A 22,680-nucleotide genomic window follows, 5' to 3' on the forward strand; every position below is an offset into this window, starting at 1 on the left:
ACACCTGTCCTGTGCACCTGCCCTTCAAGTCTCACAGGGACCTTAACCTTGAAGAATCTGCCCATTACCCATGAATAGCAGAGAATCAAGATACACTATAGAATGGACCTGCTATACCCCAAACAGAGCTCTTAACCAGGAATGCACTGACTGAGACATGTTCATTGCAGCATCTGGTGAATGTGTTTTGGTCAGGCGCGGTGGCTCACGCCTGTAATCCCAGTAATTTGGGAGGCTGAGAGAGTGGATCACTTGAACCCAGGAGTTCAGAGTGTTTTGAAAAAGTGCCACCCATGTCTGATGCACCTCTCTGGTTAAGAACATCTTTTTCACACTCTCTGATGAAAGCCCCTGTACCACCTAAGGTCCATAGAATGCCCCAAACATAGACTGCAGTACTTTATCTGCAGTAATGCCTTCATGGGGCTATGGCCTAACAAGGGAAACAGAAGAACATCTGATAGCAATATGAACATTTAACAACAAACTACTTTGACAACACAGTTTGAGATGAACTTATGGGCTGGTTCTACCATCTTTATTTATTTCTTGTTCGCCAAAGTTAGCCATTATTGATGAAAAGAAAATCACATTTTACAGAATGATATGGGCTTTGCTTTAAGATTATTAGGAAAAGAGCAAAACCTCACCAAGTCAAAGGAATTAAACGCGCCATCTGTCTGTCACATTTTTTTGCTCTATTTTCCAGGGTCATCTGTATCTAGAATACTTTTCCTTACAGAACTCGTCATGCTACTACCACTGCCTTTTTCCAAGATCCCTTCTAAATTGACTTCCTGCAGACAGCTTGGGTGATTCTGAAGACTAATGATAATTACAGAATGGTTCGAGTCCCCACTATGAGCCCAAATGCTCAGGGCTCTTCACGTAAATTACCTTGTAAAGGGCAGGCAAGAAACTGATGCAGTATGAATGGAGTCTCAGATGGGCCTCATTCCCAAGCCCATGCTGCTTCTGATAGGTTACCCTGATACTCACTGTTACTCACGTATAGATGGTTGCTCTGCAGTGTCCTAATTTAAAAGATCAGCCCATTACCTCATCAGCCGGTATGAGGGCTTTGAATCCCATTTCTCTTAATCTCTTCCTGGCAAACCTGAGTAAGTGGTCTGTTAATAATGACTCTTTCCCAAACACTGTAGAGACACACCCTATTTGTAAAACTGAAAGAGTTACTCAGAAAAAAAAAAAAAAAAAAAAAAAAAAAAAAGCCATTTTCTCCATAAAGCTACCTGGGATGGCTGAAATGAGCAATCTTTAGGTAGCATATGGACTCTTGGGGGTGATCTGGAAACCATGTTTATGATTATGAGGAAAATGACATCATCTCATCAAGACTTACCAAGAGATAAATAAAACATTCTTACAAATCTTCAAAATATTTTTGCAACATGGCTCATATATTTTCTCTTCTCTAACATTAAATTTGACCATATGAAGGATAATAAAGTTGATCCTTGACAATACTTAATTTTTTTTTTTTTTTTGAGATGGAGTCTCGCTCTGTTGCCCAGGCTGGAGTACAGTGGCATGATCTGGGCTCACTGCAACTTCTGCCTCCTGTGGTTAAATGATTTTCCTGCCTCAGCCTCCCAAGTAGCTTGGATTACAGGCACCTGACACCACGCCTGGCTAATTTTTGTATTTTTAGTTGAGACAGAGTTTCACCATATTGGCCAGGATGGTCTTGAACTCCTGACCTCAAGTGATCTGCCTGGCTCAGCCTCTCAAAGTGCTGGGATTATGGGCGTGAGCCAACACACCTGGCTATACTTGATTATTCTTATTGAGTTCCTAGAGGGAAACAATATTTTGAAACGTTTCTCCTACCACCCTCCACTTCAATTTAAAACCAAGTGGGGATACTGCTTGAAAACATAGTTTAAGATGAATTTATAGGCTGGCTCTGCCATATTTAGTTATTTCTTGTTTGCCAAAGTTAGCTGTTTTCACTTTACTTTTCACAGCCTACCTCTTGGCGATGAATCTTACATGGTTCCTCACCCTTTCCTTGCCAGAGAGGTTTTGAATGTGGGGATGGGGAGAGGTAGTTTGAAGAAGGAAACACAACAAGCACTTAAGGGGCCCTGACATAAGCATGGGCTTTGTTGGGTCATCAACACAACCTGTCCTCCACCCAGCCCACAGCTCCAGGGCAACCACTCTGTGAGCCATTGCTCCATGGCCCTCTACTGGGTAATATGAGGTCAATGCCAATGACTCTGAGTTGAATCCGGCCCTCCAGAAATGTGCAGTGTGCAAGAAGAACAACGACCCTTATGAAATAACAAATGCATCACATTCAAAGACTGCCACCTGCATAGCAAGGGGACCAGGTCTGAGTTTTGTGTCAGCATCACAGAACTGGAGAACAGCCCAGTGTCTGGTACCACGGCCAACACGATCAATGTCAGGTAAGCGAGGGGAGCTTGTCTGAGTGCCAGCAGGAAGTGCCAGCGCCTTGCCCACTGAGTCACAATGAGCAGCTCAGGAGCACCTGTTCTTGCTGCTGATGGGAAAAGTGGCAGGCAGGCTGGAGGCCAAGGTCGAATTGCAGTGGGCACCTGCTCTCTTATGAGACAGGAAGAGAGTCAGAGCAAGACGGGATGGCATTGGTCAGAAAAGGTGGAGAGGCAACAGTGCAACCTGAGGCTGACAGCTCTTCCCTTTGACTATGAGCATCGCTTCTTCATCACATTCTAAGAATCAACCTGAGACACAGGCTTGTCTGACAGCTCCTGTGGCAGAAAACCATAGGCCCCAAAAAAGTGTAAATCAACAAACAAGGAGAGAAGAATTCACAAGATAATCTTGCCGACCTCTCTTATTCCACGGACGGAAAAAAACAGAGACCTTGCAGGCAAGTGACCTGTCCAAAGTCAGCCAGAGGGCCTGTCCTGGAGTAGGGGGTCACACGCTTCTTCAGAAAAGAGTTAAATAGTAAAAATGTTAGGCTTTGTGGGCCATAAGGTCTCTGCCCCAACGACTCAACTCTGCTGTTGCAGTGTGAAAGCAGTGACAGAACAATGCATAAATAAGCTGGCATGGCTGTGTTTCCATATAACTATTGACAAAAACAGGCAGCAGGCTGGACTTGGCCTCCCCGCTGTTTGCTTCTATCTGCTACAGAGCTGTTGCTAAATGCTGGGCCGGGTTCTCGTCCATTCATCAGCTGATTCTAACACTCTCTGGCTTATCTTGCTGTTAACAATGAAACAAAACACAAAAACTCATTCTGCTCAATTCTTCTGGCTTCTCTAAAGGTAAGAAAAGACCATCATAAGATTGTTTACCTTGTTCTCAACCATGCACCCACATCATTAGGAAGAAACCGTGTAGTTGTGGTGTGAATGTCTGCCAGCCACCAGCAGAAAAGCTTTGCATCTAGTGGGGAAGCTCTGAAGGGTAGAGGGGCCTCAGGAAACCTAAAGCGGGTTAGGCACACCTGCAGTCACTTGGAATCAGCATGGGACTGCCAAACCATCTGATCCATAGTGAACCTTGTAGCCCCAGAATCTGACTACTTCTCAATACCATCACCACTGCCACCCTGGTTCAAGTCACTGCTCCCACTCCTGGACAATTGTCCAATATATATTTGCCGAATGAACAGACATCAAGAGTGAGCAGAATTCTGCACTATCCTCCTCATACAGGTGCTAAGACCTCTAGTCACCACCACCCCACTGCCTCAGGTCTAGCCTAGCAAGATCCTTGACTTGTTTCAGAGTTTTATGGGATCGCGGAGTGGAAAACACAGACCGAATGGCAGAATGGCCAGCTGTGATGGACCCTGTATTGCACTGCTCAGATCTCCCTTCAGAAAAGACAAGCTTCCTCCCCTAGCTACTGCAGTCCTGTAGAAAGAGTGCTCTTGGCAATCCACCCTGTAGGAATTGGCTGACTAAAGAGAGCTGTCTCTCCCAAGGTCAGATTTCCCTAAGTGGTTGGCAGAGGCCTTCCTTATGACTGCACCACAGAACACCTTATCCCTCTGCCCAGTCCTGTTTCCCTTCATGGATGTCGTATCCAAGAACGCTCACCAGTAAATGCCCTGCCCATTCATCTCCACCTCAGACTCTGATTTCTAGAGAATCCAACATGCAATACTGGGGAACAGAGTAAAGTTTTATCTTGGGGGATGGATTTATTTGAAAACTAGACAAGAAGTCAGTAAATTACAGACTGCAGGCCAAATCTGGCCCACTGCTTGTTAGTGTAAATAAAGTTTTATTGGCAACAGCCACACTTATGTATGTAGACATTGTCGATGGCTGCTTTTGCCATACAACAGCAAGTTGTCTCCTGCTGTGCCCTTCTCCGTGACAGCCCCAGGCAGAGCAGGTAAGATGGTGGTGACTCAGTGGCAGGCCCCATCTCCACTGCCACTATCAAAGGTGGTATCTGAAGACTGTTGAATAGTTAGTTGAGTAGCTGCTACAGAAACCATATGGCCTGCAAAGCCAAACATATATTTTCAATTGGGCCCTTTACAAAAAAAGGGAAAAAGGAAAGGTTGCTCACCCCAATTCTAGATGATTAAAAAAATCACATTTGTAAAATATCTTCTGTTCCCTTTAGTAAAAAGTCCTCATGGGATGAGAGTATGCATCTACTGCAGGCCTTTCCCCTATGGGTAGGCTTGGCTTGTATGTACATGGTTTGTTATCTGCACTTGAGTGGTGTAAGCTTTGCATCTAGTGGCGAAGATCTGCAGGGTAGAGGCATCAGCCTCAGGAAACCTGGAGGGGGTTAGGCCTCATTATTAGCTTGGCAGACCATGCCATCTAAGTACAAGTAGGCACTCATTTGGAGAACTGGCAGGGATTTCTGCCTTCCATCCATCCACATCTTTATTCATTAGTGATGCTAAACTCCACTGAGGACATCTCAGACCAATGCCACCAAAGCCTGTGCACTGGCTGAGGGAGTTGTAAGACAAGTACACAGCTCCAGCACCACCATGAAATGCGAACACAAATAGCTGCGGACAGTGTACAGTATTCACTAGTCTCTTCTTCAGCAGCACCTACCATCGTTGGAAGATTTTGCCCCCTCTACTTGGATATCTCAGTAATGGGGGAAAGCTTCAGATTTAAGCCACAGATAGACATAAAACTGGCAGTAAGAAACGTGTCTAAGTCAATAGTGAGTCAGGCATGCACATCCGGTGAGGTGGGAATCATTCAGACCAACATTGTGTAGTTCACAGACCACCACAAATAACTGGATTTCAGGCTGAGAAGGATTTCTGAGCCAATACATTTTAACTGCATCAAATGATACAGCTTATATTTTATCACAAATTAACTTGGAGTTCACTCTCCTAATAATTTACTGGGGTATCTGGCAACCAAATACTAGTATTACTCCAGATGTGCATAAGCAGTCTTCAGATATCACCTTTGATAGTGGCAGTGGAGGTGGGGCCAGCCATTGAGTCTCCACCATCTTAACTGCTCTGCCTGGGGCTGTCACTGAGAACTGGACAGCAGGAGACAAGTACACACCTCTAGAACCAGTTGGCCACGTGGACTTGGGCAAATCATTTAATCTTCAAGCCTCCTTTTGTATTGTCTGAAAAACAAGTGAACTCTTTTTGTAGATGGTTGAATGACTCAAAATAATGGATGCAGCCCAGGCCCTAGTGACTAGGATTTCTACAACATATGCTGTGGTTATGAATAAGATCATGATAATGATGATGATGATGGTGATGATGACAAGAATGGGGATTAAATTTTATGATAGATGCGGGGATTTGTACAATGCTCACCTACAATAGAGATGCAAAGATAAAATATACAGGGACCGAGGAGATAAGCAAAGAGAGAACCAATTCCTTAACCTTCAGCGCCCGAAAGGGGAGCAGGTGCCCACGTGTCTTTTGGAATGCTACGTCTCAGTAGACACAGCTATTTGAATTGCATGATGTGCTTGTGTTTCATTTTTCCTAATCTTATCTTTTGGGTGCATATCCTGGAGGCTCATTCATGAATACAATTTGTAGAACTTTCTGTCCAATGACCTAATGACTAGAACTAAAATTGCCTGGCCTCTGTTTGTAGAATCTCCCAGGTTGCACCCACCAAGCAGCTGAATGTCAGTAAGCCAGTCAACAGAAGATTCTGCTCATGAGGTATTTTGGAATCCTTCAGATAAAAAGCATCAGATTCAGTAACTATGAAGTGTGAAGACTGCTAATAGCATGTGTAACCACGGGAGGCTGTCAAGGATGTCTCAGATAGGATTCCAGCTTCAGACAGGAAAATATAAACAGTTCCTCTGAGTTTTAATGAGCGTTGCTGCAGTCTGAAAGCACTTGCATTAAGGCTAAAAGGTTTTGTCAGGACTGAAGGTCAGCAAGCTCACCCTCAAAACATCGTGCCGACTGTGTGAAGACAGCCTATGGTCGTTAGAGTCAATGAGCTGTGCTGGTAAATTTCAGGCCAGAATTCTACAGCATGGACAGATGTGCCTTCTTGTCACCTGAGAAGAAATATGGTCCACTGGAAATTAGTTTCTGAGTGAGAAACACACAGCCAGGGCACACGTATAGGTGAGAGTGTACATTTGTAGGCATCCGCAGCAAGTGCCCCACTGTGTGCACCAGGGATCTGTGGCTTTGGACTTTGCAGCTGAAGGGCCCAGAGTCACATGGAGCCTCTTCTCTTTGTAGAGCCCACCTTGGGCAAATAGAGCTGAATTTTTTGAAGATTGATGAGACCTCGAAAAACACCCAATCTTCCCCCTGCTCTAGTTACCCAGATGAGGAGCTCAGAGAGTGTCACGTGTTCACATTCACTGAGCTAGAAATAATAGAGCAACAACTCTACAGAAAGGCGCTCCAAATGTGGTACACGTACACCATGGACGACTACTAAGCCATTACAAGGAATGAAATCATGTCTTTTGCAGCAATTTGGTTGAAGCTGGAGACGATTATTCTAAGTGAAGTAGCATAGGAGTGGAGAGCCAAAAACCGAATGTTCTCAAAGTGGGAGCTAAACTAGGAATACACAAAGGCATGGAGTGTTGTGATGAACTTTAGAGACTCAGAAAGGGGCAGGTAAGAGGTAGGTCTAGGAATTTAAAAGAAAACCACATTAGGTGCAATGTATACTACTTGGGTGACGGGTGCACTGAAATCTCAGAATTCACCACTGTATAATTCATCCATGGAACCAAGAACCACTTGTACCCCCAAAGCTACTGAAACTTTAGAAAAGGTATTTAAGGCTCCTCTGGTCTCTGTGAGTATCTCTTTCCTCAAGTGATAGAATGAAGCCCCACGGCTTAGAGTCACTCAAACGCTCCACGTGTGAATCTTTGGGATATGTGCTTTTCCTGGGGGATGTTGGCCCATAGGATGTAGAACGAATTCATACTACTTGCTTAAGATAATCTCTTGCCGAGTAGTCATTTCACAAAATCACAATCAAAAAATCTTCTCTGCACAACCAAAGCCAAAAAGTAAGTTGGGGGAATTTTCCAGACTCTTGCTGCCCTCCTCTGAGATGAGTATTTGAGATCTGGCTCTCATTAATGAAAAGCCTTTGGTGAAAAGTACTATAAATCCAATTATTTCACACCAGGAAACGTGGTTTAGAAATGAGGATGTGCTTTAACTGACATAGCATACAACAATGCAGTGGTATATTTCTGGAATCTTCATCAATAAGGAAGATGAAGCACTTAGCCTGAGCAATCTGTTTAAATACTAAAGTAGGATTTATCTTTGGAACACTAATAGCTGCTTATGTTGTCCTTCTTGTAATGAGTCTGTAAGACATGCATTTCAATGGTTTAATCAATCTGAAAGCCATGTCAAAATTGCTTTAAAAATCTCTGGGCATTCAATATATATACACTTGTTAAAAGTAATTACATCATTTAACATGTCTATACACATTATAACTTAAAATGGTCTATAGTAATTTTTATTAATAAAGCTTTAATGAACAAAAATTGTACCATAAATTATGCATATTCTGCATTTTCAATTGTATAATAATATCTTTAACTATTTTTTTACCAAATAGAAAGTAATTCATAAACCAGAGCCTCTCACAGAAAGTAAAGTTGAAAATCAGAAATTTACACAAAGAAAGAAATCTGGCCTCTCCTCCAAAAAAGGCCTGCTTTCCTCTTTCGATTTCCCAAAAAACGTGAAGAATCCTCAGAGCAGCCCACCTTGGGAACTGTGCCTGGCCCTGGAAATGGCAGAAACAGCAACAAACACTGGCCGAGATGTCCCGTAAGACACAACCAGGAGGACAGAAGATTGCTGCTGCTGCTGCTATTTGGCACAGAGTCCCTGACTTACCTAATTTAGAAAATGTCCTATAATTACTAAAGACACACACACACGCACACACATACACACATACCCCCCACTCCATTGTGAAGCTTTGTGGTCTAGTTTTTATATCAATGAGGCTAACTTGAAAAGTAAAAGTGCAGAATTCTGGACACTTCCAAATACACAGATGTTTGGCAAGAAAGAGCTGAAACATCTGGGGGTAAATGGCATTTCCTTCTTCTCACCCTCTCTTGGAACGCGATTTGGGCACATTGTAAATTAACTTCCTTTGGGGGCCATTATTTCCTTCTCATTACATATGATCTGGAACTATTGGAAACAGGAATCTGACAGAAGGCCTCTTACAATCTACAAATGTCTCAACCAAAAAAAAAAAAATCTATCCAATCAGACATCGATGCTGGGCTATCAGTCATCAACCGTGAAGAGAGATCACTGCAAGTCTACTGAGACGTGCCTCTTTTGTAAAAGAATCTCCCTCAACAGCCACCTTGCTAGGGCACTGGCACAGGCCACCCTCTTGCAGATGGACGCACCACTCACCTGCCCTGTAACTCCAGCCAGGAATGTGAATGGACAGTTGGTTGGCATGACCGCTGGCATGACAATGAGCCTCATGGTCCTTTATCCCTTTTCTTACGGTGACCTGGTTAGTTCCCACGTCTGCAAATTCTGTGTTTTCCAATGGAAAAGAATCACTCCAAGGACATGTGTCAGTCCCCACATGCACCCGCCCCAATGATGGGGTTTCCTTCAAGTGACTTTCTTGTAAACCTGGGTTCCAGCGCAGGCCTAGGATGTCCTGGTCTCCCTCCACGAGCTCCTGCTTCGGGCCTGCGCTTATTGGCTCTCCGTTCACTATGCCATCTACTCCATCTGCTGTTAATCTGTGGGAACTACAATTGAGGTTGAGCGACAGGACGGATCTGTGCATTTTGGGGCTGGCAATTTGAGGTTGCTCAAAGGGAATGGAGAGAGACTTGTCTACGTAATAGATGGAAGTTGGACACTGCTGAGACACCCTGAGGTGGATACAGGAACTGAACACCAGTGGGCTCTTTCCTGACAGTGGGGTGTCTGCAGAAAAACTGGTCTCATCGGCATGGGTGACCCAGGCCTTGCGTCTCTCACACAACCCCATGGGGGCCTCAGGAACCTTCAGCCGCACCTCCGAGCTGTTTCTGGAGAACTCTGTGCAGGCGAAAGCTCTCTGGTGCCGACCTGGATGGGGGCCATTGGCCAGAGCTGGAGGCGCCTGGAACACAGTGTCCTCAGCCCTGCACTTAGGACACAGAGAGTCCCCAACAGTCCCCCATACCAGGGCGCTGGCTGGGGCGCCCACACGCCTGGCTGTGATGGTGATGGACGCAAAACCTCTGCGGGGGCCCTCACAGGGGCTCTCCTCTTTGGGTGGCAGTTCTGTCTCAGGTCCTCGCTCATCTGACGGTGTTGGGATTCCTAATCTGCCCGGTAGGAATGCAAATGCCCTGTGAATGTTGACTCTGCTGCGATTAGCCAGAGATTGCTTGATGTGATGTCCACGAGACTGAGCCATCGCACACGGCAGAGGCAAGGAGGCCCTGTTTTCTCTCGACTTATTCTCATCAATCATCTGGGAGATTACTATGGAGGAAATCATTTTTGTGTTTTGTGATGCCAGGGTCTCCTGCAAACAGAAAAAGATCCCGATTATTCAAGCAGTCTATCGAAACACAGGCAGTAAACTTGCTTGCAAGAGGCCACCAGGATGCCGGAGCACTTGGTTTGTAACACTCAGATGTCTTGTCCAAGGCTTTTTGCTGCACATTTGATGGTCAGAGATGGCAGGAAGGGCAGGAAAACTAGATGTTTATGACAAGCTATACATTCTGGAAACATCAGCCTGTGTAGTGAATTGGCTATCTCTGCTGAGCATCTATTCTTAATTTATCTAATGATTTTTCAATGGGGATCATCTAATCCTGAAAACCACCTCCATCAAGCCCAGGAGCCCCTGAATATGGCTCACATCCTCAATGGAGAGGAAAGAGAATTCCAGAGGTCGGCTGGAACTTGGTGCCATGGGTTTATGTGGGAGATGAGTCAGCACTCCTGAAAGGAAATAGCGACGGTGGTTACAGGAGCCCCCTCACTACCTCGGTCCCTTGCAGTCCTCTACACTGGCTGGCTTAGACTCCAATTCAGTTGCTCCCTGCTGCTTGGCATCACGGAAGTCAAAGTCCAGAGAGCAAAATAATAGAAAGCAAATGCCCACGTTTGCCCAGACAAACACTATGACAATCAGTTGATTTCACTTATCAGAATTAGGGGGCAGGGGACATTGGACCAAGACACATGTAGCTTTGCTGCACTTCCACGATCAGCTGCATAAGCATGAGTTTTTGTCCAGTGTTTGCAAATGATTGAGGTGTTTCATTTTGCCTGATCAGCAGATTGTTCGCCCTAACAGTACATTGCTCAGGTATCCAAAAGAGTGTGCCATGATTTTTAACAAAGCATCTAACCAGGTCAAGACCGGAAAGAAGAATCTCTTCTGTCCTTATTTTGTTTTATTACGGTTATGTATGAAGCACTACAAAATATGACACGGAAGATGGACTATACCCCAGCATTTGGTGAATGCTAACAGGGTCCAGGCCCCTCATTTAGATGTTCATTATGGTACACGCTTAAAATGAATCCTTGCATAGAGCTGCACAGGATCTGGAATATATGTAACCACTAAGCTCCCACTGCTTGCAGAGAATCTTTGCTCTGGGGGCCTGAGGGCAGATCTGGATGCCCAGCACTTCCCACAGCAACTCTCAAATCCCAACACGCAGAGAATGGCCTGAGATCTTACAACTGCAAGTTCCCCAGGCCCCAGAGACTGGTTCTTAGGTTGTGGGTGGCACCCAGGCATCTGCATTTCAACTGACATCCCTGTGATTCTGATGTAGGTGATCTGGGTCACAGACTTTGAGAAACGCATGCAGGTCTGAGGCTGCTGGTCGTCTCAATACAACATATTTTGGAAGGAAAGGGCCCGTATATGGTGGAAGCAGGGGTATTTGCTTATTCCAAGATGTGACAGCAAGCACAGTAGCATTTTTATTTTCTTCAGGGCAGGACTAATATTTGCTGACTAGATAACTGCATGTTCCCCCAAGCTGGACATTGGGCGCTGCAAGTCCACGTGGCTGCGGGAGGACCAGTGTGAGTGATCGTAGCCACCTGAGGGGCTTTCTGCCCTTACAGTCAGGCATGGGAAGGTGGTTGGCTTATTTTGCGTGACAACCTCCATCACGTTATATGTGTTTTTTTTAAGATACATGGAAAGTTGTACATTCAAAAGATACCCAGAGATGAGTGAAAAAGAATAGACAGGAGAGTCATTTTAAAATTTACTTCATTAAAAAAAAAAAATGAATGCAGCAAAGCATTCCCTAACAAATTTCAAGTAACTGGTATCCTTTTCAAGTTACCCTCTTTCATCGCATGCCATCTTTTACACTATTCTATATTATTTCCTTGTGCTAAAATCTCATGTTGTGTCATTTCTCTGCCTGTCCCCCTAACCCATCATATCCATTAGAATGGCAAGCTCCTGTTTTGTTCATGATAGTATAATCTGTGCCAATTACAGTGCCAAGCATCTTAAAAATTCTTTAAAATGAAAAAAAATCAAAATATCTCTGGTTTCATTTTTTTTAAAAAAGGTCAATGGCATGCAGTAGCACTGAGTCATGAAAGGGGACATTCAGCCCTCTCTTTAGCCCAACGGGTCTCTCAGACTTCCAGTTCATATCATACATTGCTTCCTTGAGGCTAGCTCTGCTGGAAGTCCTGGTAGGTAGGGCTTCCTTTCCAGCAGTTGTCAGCCCAAGCTACATCAGTCACCTGGGAACTCGTCCAAACCCCAATGGCCAGGCCTCATTCCCAAACAATTACATTAGAATTCCTGGGCAGGGAGGCCCAGGCATCGGTGTTCATAGAGCTTCCAGCGTGACTCCAGCTTGAAGCCCCAATGCTTCTGCGGCATCCTGAATCCCTTCCCCCGTAGCAGTTTTTATGGATGTAGTTTACGTACGAGGAAGCTGAAGTGCACCTGGTGCCTATTTCACTTGGTACACAGTCCCTCTCATTAGAGTTAAATTTAGTCCTGATCATAATTGTTCCTGTCTACCCTACAAGGAGTGCAATCATACCCAGTAGAAACTCTTTAACACTGCTCTTTGAAGAAAAAAAAAAAAGATCCACTTTGGAAACTGCAGTATCAGATTTATTTTATAGGGCCATGTTTCCCAAAGTTTGCACCAGGGACTGCCTGCAGAGAAACCACGGGGGGGGGGTGGGGGGGGAGAGAGGGGGAGGGGGGGGGAGAGGGAGGGAGAGAGAGAGAGAGAGAGAGAGAGAGAGAGTGTGTTTTGGTGGGGAGCACATGTTAAAAATGCAGATTTCTAGACCTCTCCTTCCTTGGACCCTGATGTATCAGGATCTATGGGGATAAAGCCTAGAATCTGTATCTTTCACTAGCTCCCAGGTGATTCTTCTGCATGGATATGGTGGGAAGGACTCAGGCCACCTGGGGTCTAGTGTGAGCCAGGATTCCCATACTGGCTACAGGACCTTGGACAGGGCCTTGGCCTCCCCAGCTGCTGAGCAAAGAGAAAACAGGGGTGGTTCTTGTGGGGCCTCCAGGCTTCCTCGTATTGTGGTCTCCAGTATCAAGAGAGTACCTCTTTTCCAGGCTCAGGGCACCATGACAGCCTTGAGCTTGGTATCCACAAGGGGTATGTTGCTGGGAATGAGTGAATGCCATCTCATCCTGGAACAACAAGGATGGGAAATACATCCTTCAACAAGGATGAAGCCCTAGCCAGAGCCCAGGGCCCTGCATGCTGAGGGATGCCTCCAGGCTGTGCTGAGGGACTGCAGGCTTGTGCATCCCTCCAGAAGAACCTAGAAGCCCAGAGTACGGGATAAGGAATTAGCCACCATGGGGAGTGTAAATTAGTTCAACCATTGTGGAAGACAGTGTGGCAATTCCTCAAGGATCTAGAAATAGAAATACCATTTGATCCAGCAATTCCATTACTGAGTATATACCCAAAGGATTATAATCATTCTATTATAAATACACATGTACATGTATGTTCATTGCCACATTGTTTACTTACAATAGCAAAGACCTAGAACCAACCCAAATGCCCATCAATGATAGACCGGATAAAGAAAATGTGGCACATATACACCATGGAATACTAAGCAGCCATAAAAAAGGATGAGTTCATGTCCTTTACAGGGACATAGATGAATCTGGAAACCATCATTCTCAGCAAACTGACACAAAAACAGAAAACTAAACACTGCATGTTCTCACTCATAGGTGGGTGTTGAAAAATGAGAACACATGGACACGAAAGGGGAACATCACACATTGGGGTCTGTTGGGGGGCTAAGGAAGGGGTAGCAGGGGGTGGGGAGATTGGGGAGGAATAACATTGGGAGAAATGCCTGATGTAGGTGATGGGGGGATGGAGGCAGCAAACCACCATGGCATGTATGGACCTATATAACGATCCTGCAAGGCCTGCACATGTACCCCAGAACTTAAAGTATTAAAAAAAAAAAAAAAAAAGAGGAACTAGTCACTGTTTCACTAAGTAGGTCCTAGCAAGTGTAGCCATGATTTTTTTACTCTATCAGATGTGAATGGATGAGGGAAGAGGACTGATGAACAGCATAAACTTGAACTTATTTCTGAAGGCCTGGAATCACTCAGGATGTCAAGGTGACACTGCTCCTGAGGGACAAATGCTGATGAATGCCCAGTTCCAAAGAAAAATCGATTTGCCCTCTCAGAATACAATGTGTGATGTAATTCTAGGGTACATACTCTTCCCATGACCCAGCAGAAATGAGTGGATATGTGACATAATCCAATCTACAAAGGGGTGAGGGGTGTTCACATCAAAGGGATACCATATTTCAGTGGAATTTACAATGGAATACATTTCAGTTTGCCTGAATTACACAAATAGAAATGACTCATTATATATCCAATACATTGAAATTTCGCTGATAGAAATGTAGAAGTCACATAATTTTTTTAAGGTGCAATTCTATTACTAATAACACACAGTCATGGTCAAACTCTTTAACTGTGCATCCCACATATTTATTTGGGCACCTACTATGTGCCAAAGGCTGCATTTTTCCAGTGTGTAGTCTCAGCTTTGACAAGAGTCCCCAAAACTGGGAGAAATGGAAAAGGAAACACTGGGGGGCCCTTTGCTCTTTCCTCTACAGCACATTCTTCTGTGTATCAAACCCCTTCTCTCAGTGAGACCCGTTCAATAATTGAAGATAACGTCTAACCTCTTCAAAATATGTATGAGTTTGCCAGGACTACCATAGCACCAAAGTACCATACACTGCATGACTTAAACAACTGAACTAATTTTCTCAGTTCTAGGAGCTGGAAGTCTAAGATGAAAGTGTCACAGGGCTGGTTTCTTCTGAGGCCACTCCTTGGCTTGCAGACAGCCACCTTCTTCCTACATCTTCACAGTCTTCCATCTGTCCTCTGCCCCATGTCTGGGTCCTAATCTTTTCTTCTTATAAGGACACCAGTTGGACTGGATTAGGACCTACCCTAATGACCTCGCTTAACCATAATCACTTCTTTAAAGGTCCTACCTCCAAATGCAGGCACAGTTTGAGAAAGTAGAGGACAGGACTTCACCATATCAATTTAGTAGGGGTTGGGCAGATGTGATTCAGCCCCTAACACATCACTTTGTGTTCCATCCCTCTTCTGGGCCAAGGAGGGAATGAAATGGGGGTTATTTAATGTTCCTCAGTTCAATCAGTCTACTACTTTTAAAGCTGGGCAAATTTTCTTTAAAAAGTAATTACATATTTTACACCCAATATCTTCTCAAATTAAGCTGTTTCACAGTGACATTCCATCTTTCTTTCTACTGGATTAACTCAACATGTCTTTACAAAGAGATTTCTTTCATCTGAAATAAAATTAAGATTTGATTTAAAAGGAAGAAGAAAATCATCTCATATTTTCAGTGGAATGTTCGAGTGGGAGAGGGGTCAGATGCATAGCTGGGTTTTGTGTCTTGCTTTGGGAGTAAACTCTCCCTTTCCTAACCATCACCACACAACACATTTTTTACACTTTCTTTCTCATAGATGCTGCTTTAAGATATTGATATCTCTTAAATGTTTCAAAGATGATTTTGGAGTGCTGGTAACTGCTTTCATAGTTTTGTGCTTTTATTGATTGTTTTTAACTTCATGTTTATGCCTTAAGAGGTATTTCTAAGAAGGGCATAATTCCATAAATTGAAGTCAGAAAGAGACAAGTGGCAGATGATCAGAGGAATCAGCTCTTAAGCCACTGGAGTGAGGATGCCTCCATCCCTGTAGCAATTTATTTCTCCCAAGAATAAGCCTCTCCGCCGATCTCTACCTTGAAACGTGTATTTTTCCCCATTGCTGCTCTGCAACCTTTATTTGCCCGAGGATTCTCTGGCTGCAGCTTCACACAGAAGACTCTGCAGTCCTGTGCATTTGCTGCAAAACTGCCTTCCTCCACTGAGTTGATCTGGAGCCACCATCACTAGGTAATCTGTTGACCTAGTGGCATTTCATCCTGAATGGAAGGGCATTTTCCAATATATGAACTCACTCTGGTATGTAGCAACAGGAGAAGGCAGTTTTAAGGCAAATGGAAAAATCTGAGCTTTTCTCACTCTCCATTGGGAAACTTTTGCCTTTCCATGCAGTTACTAAAAATAAAGAACTCCATGCATCCTGATATAGAGCAGAGAAAAGCCAGAAAGAATTTATTTTTCCCCCCAATTTTTAAATTGCGGTGAAATACACATTAAATAAAATTTACTATCTTAGCCATTTTAAGTGTACAACTTAGCGTATAAAACGCATTCATAATGTTGAACGACCATCACCACGATTTATTTCAAGAACTCTTTTCATCTTGTAAAACTGAAACTCTATACCCGTTAAATACTAACTTCCCAGTCCCTTTTCCTCATTCTCTGACAACCACCAAGAATCACTGTATTTTTTATAAGGTGGAGTGGGTAAGTAAATCATGCTTGCACAACTGCATCTTATATTCTGTAGAAATTAAAAATACAAATTACAAATAAATTAATTGACATGAGGAATTGCTTGTGATGGGATAAGAGAATAATGCAAGACAGCTATCAAAGTTAATATGCATCACAGTCCTATGTTAAAATCCATGGGGAAAATGGATAGATAAATATTTTCTTGTTTATACATTTCTGTATTTTCCTGTTTCTGCATAGGGTCGCTATTACTTTTATTAAAAGGAAAATTTCAAAAAAAATTTTAAAGAAGATAACTCTGTTCCATATTTACTCCTTTTAAACAATCATTTGCCAGAAAAGGTGACTTCTTATCACTGCTACGGCTTGAATGCATTTTGGATGGACAAGTGATCAATCTTGTGTGGGCCCTGGAGGAGAGGCGGTGACTTACGGCAGCCACGGTGGCAGGACAGCAGGGCAGTCCCTGGTGTATTTCATCCTCTCATGGCAGCGTTCTAGCGCATACCCAGGGACAAGCTCTAAATGTTCCAAGTTAGGGGGGAAATTTGAGTCACCTTCTGACCAAATTAGATGATCCAGATGATTCCAGAGCAGGTGGTCAGGAGGTATAATTTCCAGAGACATTGAACTCAGTCACAGAGAAAGAGAGAGAGAGAAAGAGAAAGAGAGAGAGAGAGAGAGAGAGAGAGAGAGAGAGAGAGTGTGTGTGTGTGTGTGTGTATTACAGGGATACAGCCACAGAGCCACAAGGGGTGTGTTGCTGGGAATGAGTGAATGCCATCTCATCAACATTCAACATTAGTGACTAATGTTTAGCCACAAACATCAACATCAACATTAGGACAAAACTCTGATTAATTTTTGAAATCAACAGGAAAATGCTGAGATTTGCCAGCTCAATGGGAAAAACAGGTGACAAAGATCCTCAGTTGACGTCTTTCTTAAAAAAGAGTAGCGGTGGAATGCAGCGGTTGCATCCCCACACCCTTCCCTGACTCAATCTCTCTCCCCCTCACTGGCATGTCCACCCAAGGACAGCTCTGAATGACGCACTGCTCTTTCCACTCCTTTTCCTCCCCAAACCCAGGGCTCCGGCTCCTGCTTCCAGGGAACAGATTGATTATAGCCATGCATCTTTACATCTTGAGACAGTGAGCTTGGCGCTTTCACATAGAAAGGGCTTTAAATATTGATGACTAAATCTCAGGAACCCAAATAACATCCTTTCTCCCTCTCGTGGGATTTCAGGCACTGAGTCTCTGAAGGAAATGTAGAGCTTTATTAAACGCAGACCTAAATCAAAGTAATACCTAACACAAGCATTTTGGGTAAAAAAAAATATTTTAACAGATATCTTTTCTACTTTAATCTGTTATGAGAGATCAATTCTTATAATTCCACTCTCTCTTAGAACTATAAAAATGGGCAGCGAAATCTCCATCTGTGACAGACAGCAGATGCCTTGTAAACTGTAACATCTTGGACAGTTTTTTAAGGTGAGAAAGTCCATACTGTAAATCTCGTTAATTCAAAAGAGCCTTCTACCGCGACAGTCTTTTAGAGTAAGCTAAGAACAAAAGCTTCAGAGCCAGGCAGGTTATACGAGCTGTGAGATTTGGGGCAAGTCGCCTACTGAAGCTGTCGTTTTCTCATTTCTAGGTATTAATATAAGAGCAGTACCTGTCTCATGGGGCTATGGGAAGGGTTAACTGAATCAGTCATTAGTCAGAGCCTGGTGTATGACACGCTGACAATATTAACCACTGTGCACCAAGCTCTTTTGTTCCTAGAATCTGAAATATTTCGTTTTATAAATATGACCTCTAATTTTCTTCCCTATTGCAGACCACTGACACTTTTTGCAGTTCTAACAACCTATACCAGCTTGTTAGATTTCAGAGAACCTCTTTCGCATCTTGAACATGCTGTATGGCACGATTCGCCCTCACTCTCTCTCCCTCTCTCTCCAGAGGACAAATTTTGTTGAAAATTGAGAGGAATCGCCATATTCTAAGACACTGCAAACTTACAAATTGTTTTTGAAGTTGATAAAAGAATTGAAGCTGCCGTGTATGCTTTCACGTAACAGGTCCTAGTCATTGATGGTTAGATTGTCTGCTGCATTAATTCAATTTTTGACTAAATAAAATAAAATGCAATCACATCACAAGTAGGCCAGTGATTATGTTTTATGGATGGGTGCATTTTGCTGATTGTTTTAGAAGTTAGAAATGTATGTTACCTTGGTGAAGTCAGATTTCGCCTCTGTAACATCAGACTGGAGATCTTTAAGGGCAATTTGATCGCTTGTATTGTGGTACTTGTCCTGTAATCCTAGGCAAAAGAGATAATATTGCCACTTTGCAGTATATAAAAGGATAAAATGAAATATATAACTCTATATAAAATTTAATGTCACCTACTCACATATTCTATCAGCCAGTAGTAAATCCAGATAGTCAAACCATGACAAAAATCTTACACATTTCTCTCATTTATTCCATTCCCTCCATTTAACCTCTCTGGGTTCTTTATTACATAGTTTATTCAGCTGCAAGATTTCTTCTTCCATACAATCCCTTATGTTCCTTAGACTCAGTCATAATTGCATAATTTTAGCCCTATCATATTTGCCAGTGTCCCGAGTTTGTGCTCAGCAGAAGAGATTTCCCATCGATACATTTCCCAGCATCACTACAGGGAAGAATGGCTGAAATAGAAACTGACCTTCATTCAGCCTCTTAATGCGACCATTACCGGCAGGGTCATGGGTGACTCAGAAACTGATACAAAACTGTTTTAGACCCTCTGAGGATAATTTAGTGATAACATCATGAGACACTTTATGTAAAATCCCCCACATGTGCCTTTCTGTGAGTGTCTGCCACAGAGATACCTAAGGATATTGTCAGGTCCAACTGCACAGAGCAGTAGACTAAACACTGGAGAAATGGGGTTCTAGTCCTGGATCCCCCAGTCACTGGCTTAATAACAGTGGACACATCTACAGATCCACTCTTCACCTGAATTCCTCATCCACCACACCTGCCCTGAGTGCCTCATGGAGCCCTGCACAGCAGCTTTCTCTTAGATGCAACTCAGCAGCACTGCAGAGTTTGCCAGGGCCTCACGCAGACACAGCCCCCCCAGTCTCTAGCAGTGACCTTTGTCAGGTTGCTAATGTAGAAACATGAACCAAACACAGGGAGATGGTATGAACATGGAAGTAGGAAGCAAGCCCAGGAAGAGACCCAGTTTCTGCAGCCCAGGGTCACCACTCTGCCTCTGCAATGGAAATACTCCAGGGAAGGTGATTTTTCAAGGGGCTGTAATGAATGGCTCCCCAACTCCTAGTGCAGGTGATGAGAAAGAAGAGATTTATGAAAATAGTTCCCTAAACTAGAATCCTGCCTTTATCAACTCATCAAAAAGGTTTATCAGAATTTTAGATATACAGTCACGTACTGCATACAACCTTTCGGTCAATGAAGGACTGCGTATGAGTGGTCCAATAAGATTATAATAGAGCTGAAAAATTCTTTCACCTAGTGACGCTGTAGCCTTCAGAACGTCATAGTGTAATTATTTAAATAAGTGTAGTGTAGCCTAAGTGTGCAATGCTTGTAGTCTGCAGTAGTAGACAATGCTGTCCTGGGCCTCCATATTCACTCACCACTCACTCACTCGTCCAGAGCAACTTCCAGTCCTGCAGGCTCCATTCATGGTAATCGTCCTTTACAGGTGCACCATTGTCTATGTTTTAGCCTCTATTTTTACTGCACCCTGTTTATGTTCAGATATGTTCAGATGCACAAGTAGTTACCACTGTGTTACAATTACCCACAGTATTCAGCACAGCGCATGCTATACACGTTTGTAGTAGCCTGGGAACAAGGGGCCATACCATACGGCCTAGGTGCGTAGGCGGCTGTACCTTCTGGGTTTGTACATTCTACAAGGTTCACACACCAACAAAACCCCCAACCACGTTTCTCAGAACACATCCCCACCCTCAAGCACTGCATGGATGTAACTTAAAGCATTTTATGAGGAAAATAATGTGCTTTCATATTTTCAAATCTGGCAGATTTGCAAAGGGGTCAGGACATGGCTCGAGGGAATTTCAAGGGCTATCACTGACCTGTCCAAAGCCTGGCTATGTCTCATCTTGTCCTTGGGCGACAGTGAGCCCCATCAGCTCTAATTCAGATGTGGGGCCGTGCATCCATCTATGACTGCTACTGAGTGACAGAGGCGGTTATCTAAGATGATGTGCACAGATTACTTTTCGTGAAGTACAAATGTAAGGCCTGAAAGGTCTCATGGATTCCTGTGCAGAGATGATGCATCATGATGAACTGACAATAAAGCTGATGAAGACAGAAATCACCCGCTCTGGTCATGTGGCTCCAGGTGTGGTTAAGAACTTTGGAGTCAGCACAGGCTGAGGTCAGACAGGTCTGGGCCTGTAACCTGCATCCTCAGGCTGACCTCAGTGGATGGGCTGCATACTCTGAGTTTCTTCTTTCATAAAAGGCAGGCAATAACACCTCCTGCAAACATGCTGCCTTGTCATCGGTGCAATGAGAGTACAGTATGGAAAGCACTTGGGCAGAGTGGGGTGTGGAGTTCATGTTTGATAAATGATACCAGTTATGATCGGTAATGAGCAGGATCAAGGCAGCCCTCCCCAAGACCCAACTGGTTGCCATTACTGTGGCATCAGTGGTCAGGAGGCCACTGGAATCACACCACAGAGTTCCAGCACCTGAATCCCAGTTCTGGTTACTCCTGTGGCTTTGAGCAAGTTACTCAGCATCCTTTGGTTTCCCACCACGACATGTGGACAATGAGGGTACCTACTTCAGAGGGTTACTGAAAGAAATTAAATAACATAACCATCCCTTAGTGCAATGCTCAGAATGTAACACCATCCAGTAAACACTAGCTCTGGGGAGGTGCCTCATCTCTATCAGGAAGGCAGAGGGACTGCCATGATCAGGCACACAAAGGCTGAGCATGAGCTGCCTGTGGCCGCTGCAACAAATGACCACAAATTCAGTGCTTACGTAACCCAAGGGTGTTATTCTCCAGGTCTACCACAAATTCAGCGCTTACATAACCCAAGGGTGTTATTCTCCAGGTCTAGAGGTCGGAGGTCCAACCTGGCCTCACTGGGCTAAAATCAAGGTGGTGGCAGGGCTGGGTTCCTTTCTGAAAGCTGCAGGGGAGAATTCTCTTCCTTGCCTTTTTCAGCTTGTAGAGGCTACATGCATTCCTTGGCTCACAGCCCTGAATCACTCAAACTTCTGCTTCCAATATCACATCTCCTTATCTGACTCTGACCCTTCTTCCTCCCTCTTGTAAGGACGCTTGGATTAGATTGAGTCCACCTGGAGAATTGAGGCTACTCTCCCCATCTCAAGGTTATTAACTTAATCACATTTGCCAAGTTCCTTTGGCCAAGTAAGATAACATACTTATAAGCTCCAGGGATTAAGACACGAACATCTTTGTAGGGGGGTATTATTCTGCCCACCATAGACTAGTTGGGGAGATGGAGGTAGATGTATTAGATATAGTGTAGGGCCTTTAAAATAATGACTATAAAGTCTATATAACAACATGAGAATGTGCTTACAATGCTATGTTTATCAAAAGGAAAAAGCTGGGGCAACAGACTTTCCGTCCCAGAACCATGACCCAGTTTGTCCATAACCTTGTGGAGAAGACCCCGGTGCTGGTAAACACTGCTGTGACTTAATCAAAGCCTCAATCGGCCACATTTTGGTACCACCCCAAGGCTGAGCTGGTTCCTCCCACCCCTGCTGAGATTCCTAGAGCTATTCAGAGCCTGAACAAAGACAGTCACTAGTGCTCAGACTCAGCTTCTAACAGCTCACAGTTGAGAAAGCTGTGCTGAATGGTTTGGCGGCCACGGAGGTGTGGACGTGGTTTGACATCGGAGAGATCATAGGCAAGCACGGCATCATTGGCTATCATATTTGAAGACCAGTCTTTCACATCTGATTATGTTTATTATTTGAGTGTTGTTGGCCCATGTATGATCAGACTGCTGGCTGAATAAAATAAGATTTGTTAAAAAAAAAAAAAGAAGAAGAAGAAAAAAGCCTATGAACCATATGACAGCAACATTTATAAAATGTATGTAGGTCCTCAGGCTCTGCCTCTTGGAAACTTGACCCAAGACAGGGCCCTACCTCGCATTGCTGTTCAACA

At 43.9% G+C, this 22,680-nt stretch overlaps 1 protein-coding gene and 1 pseudogene across 2 annotated transcripts in view; one reads left to right on the forward strand and one right to left on the reverse strand.

Moving 5' to 3' along the window:
• Positions 1-19,101, reverse strand: part of CUNH10orf90 (chromosome unknown C10orf90 homolog) — an 86,697-nt gene extending 67,596 nt beyond the window's left edge. The window contains exons 1-2 of one of the 2 annotated variants that reach the window (XM_032281988.1): positions 18,683-19,101; positions 8,888-10,010 (exon numbers count right to left, since the gene is read on the reverse strand). In XM_032281988.1, coding sequence (XP_032137879.1) covers positions 8,888-9,983 — 1,096 coding nt within the window. In that variant the 5' untranslated portion in view covers positions 9,984-10,010; positions 18,683-19,101. The remainder of the gene's footprint in view (positions 1-8,887; positions 10,011-18,682) is intronic. The other variant, XM_032281989.1, reaches the window with a different exon arrangement.
• Positions 19,102-22,092: 2,991 nt separating this feature from the next.
• LOC116554124 lies at positions 22,093-22,508 on the forward strand (annotated as a pseudogene).
• Positions 22,509-22,680: the final 172 nt, after the last annotated feature.

Source organism: Sapajus apella, unplaced genomic scaffold (assembly GCF_009761245.1).
Source record: "Sapajus apella isolate SASKATOON/1434 unplaced genomic scaffold, GSC_monkey_1.0 scaffold13, whole genome shotgun sequence".
NCBI classification, from domain to species: Eukaryota; Metazoa; Chordata; class Mammalia; order Primates; family Cebidae; genus Sapajus; species Sapajus apella.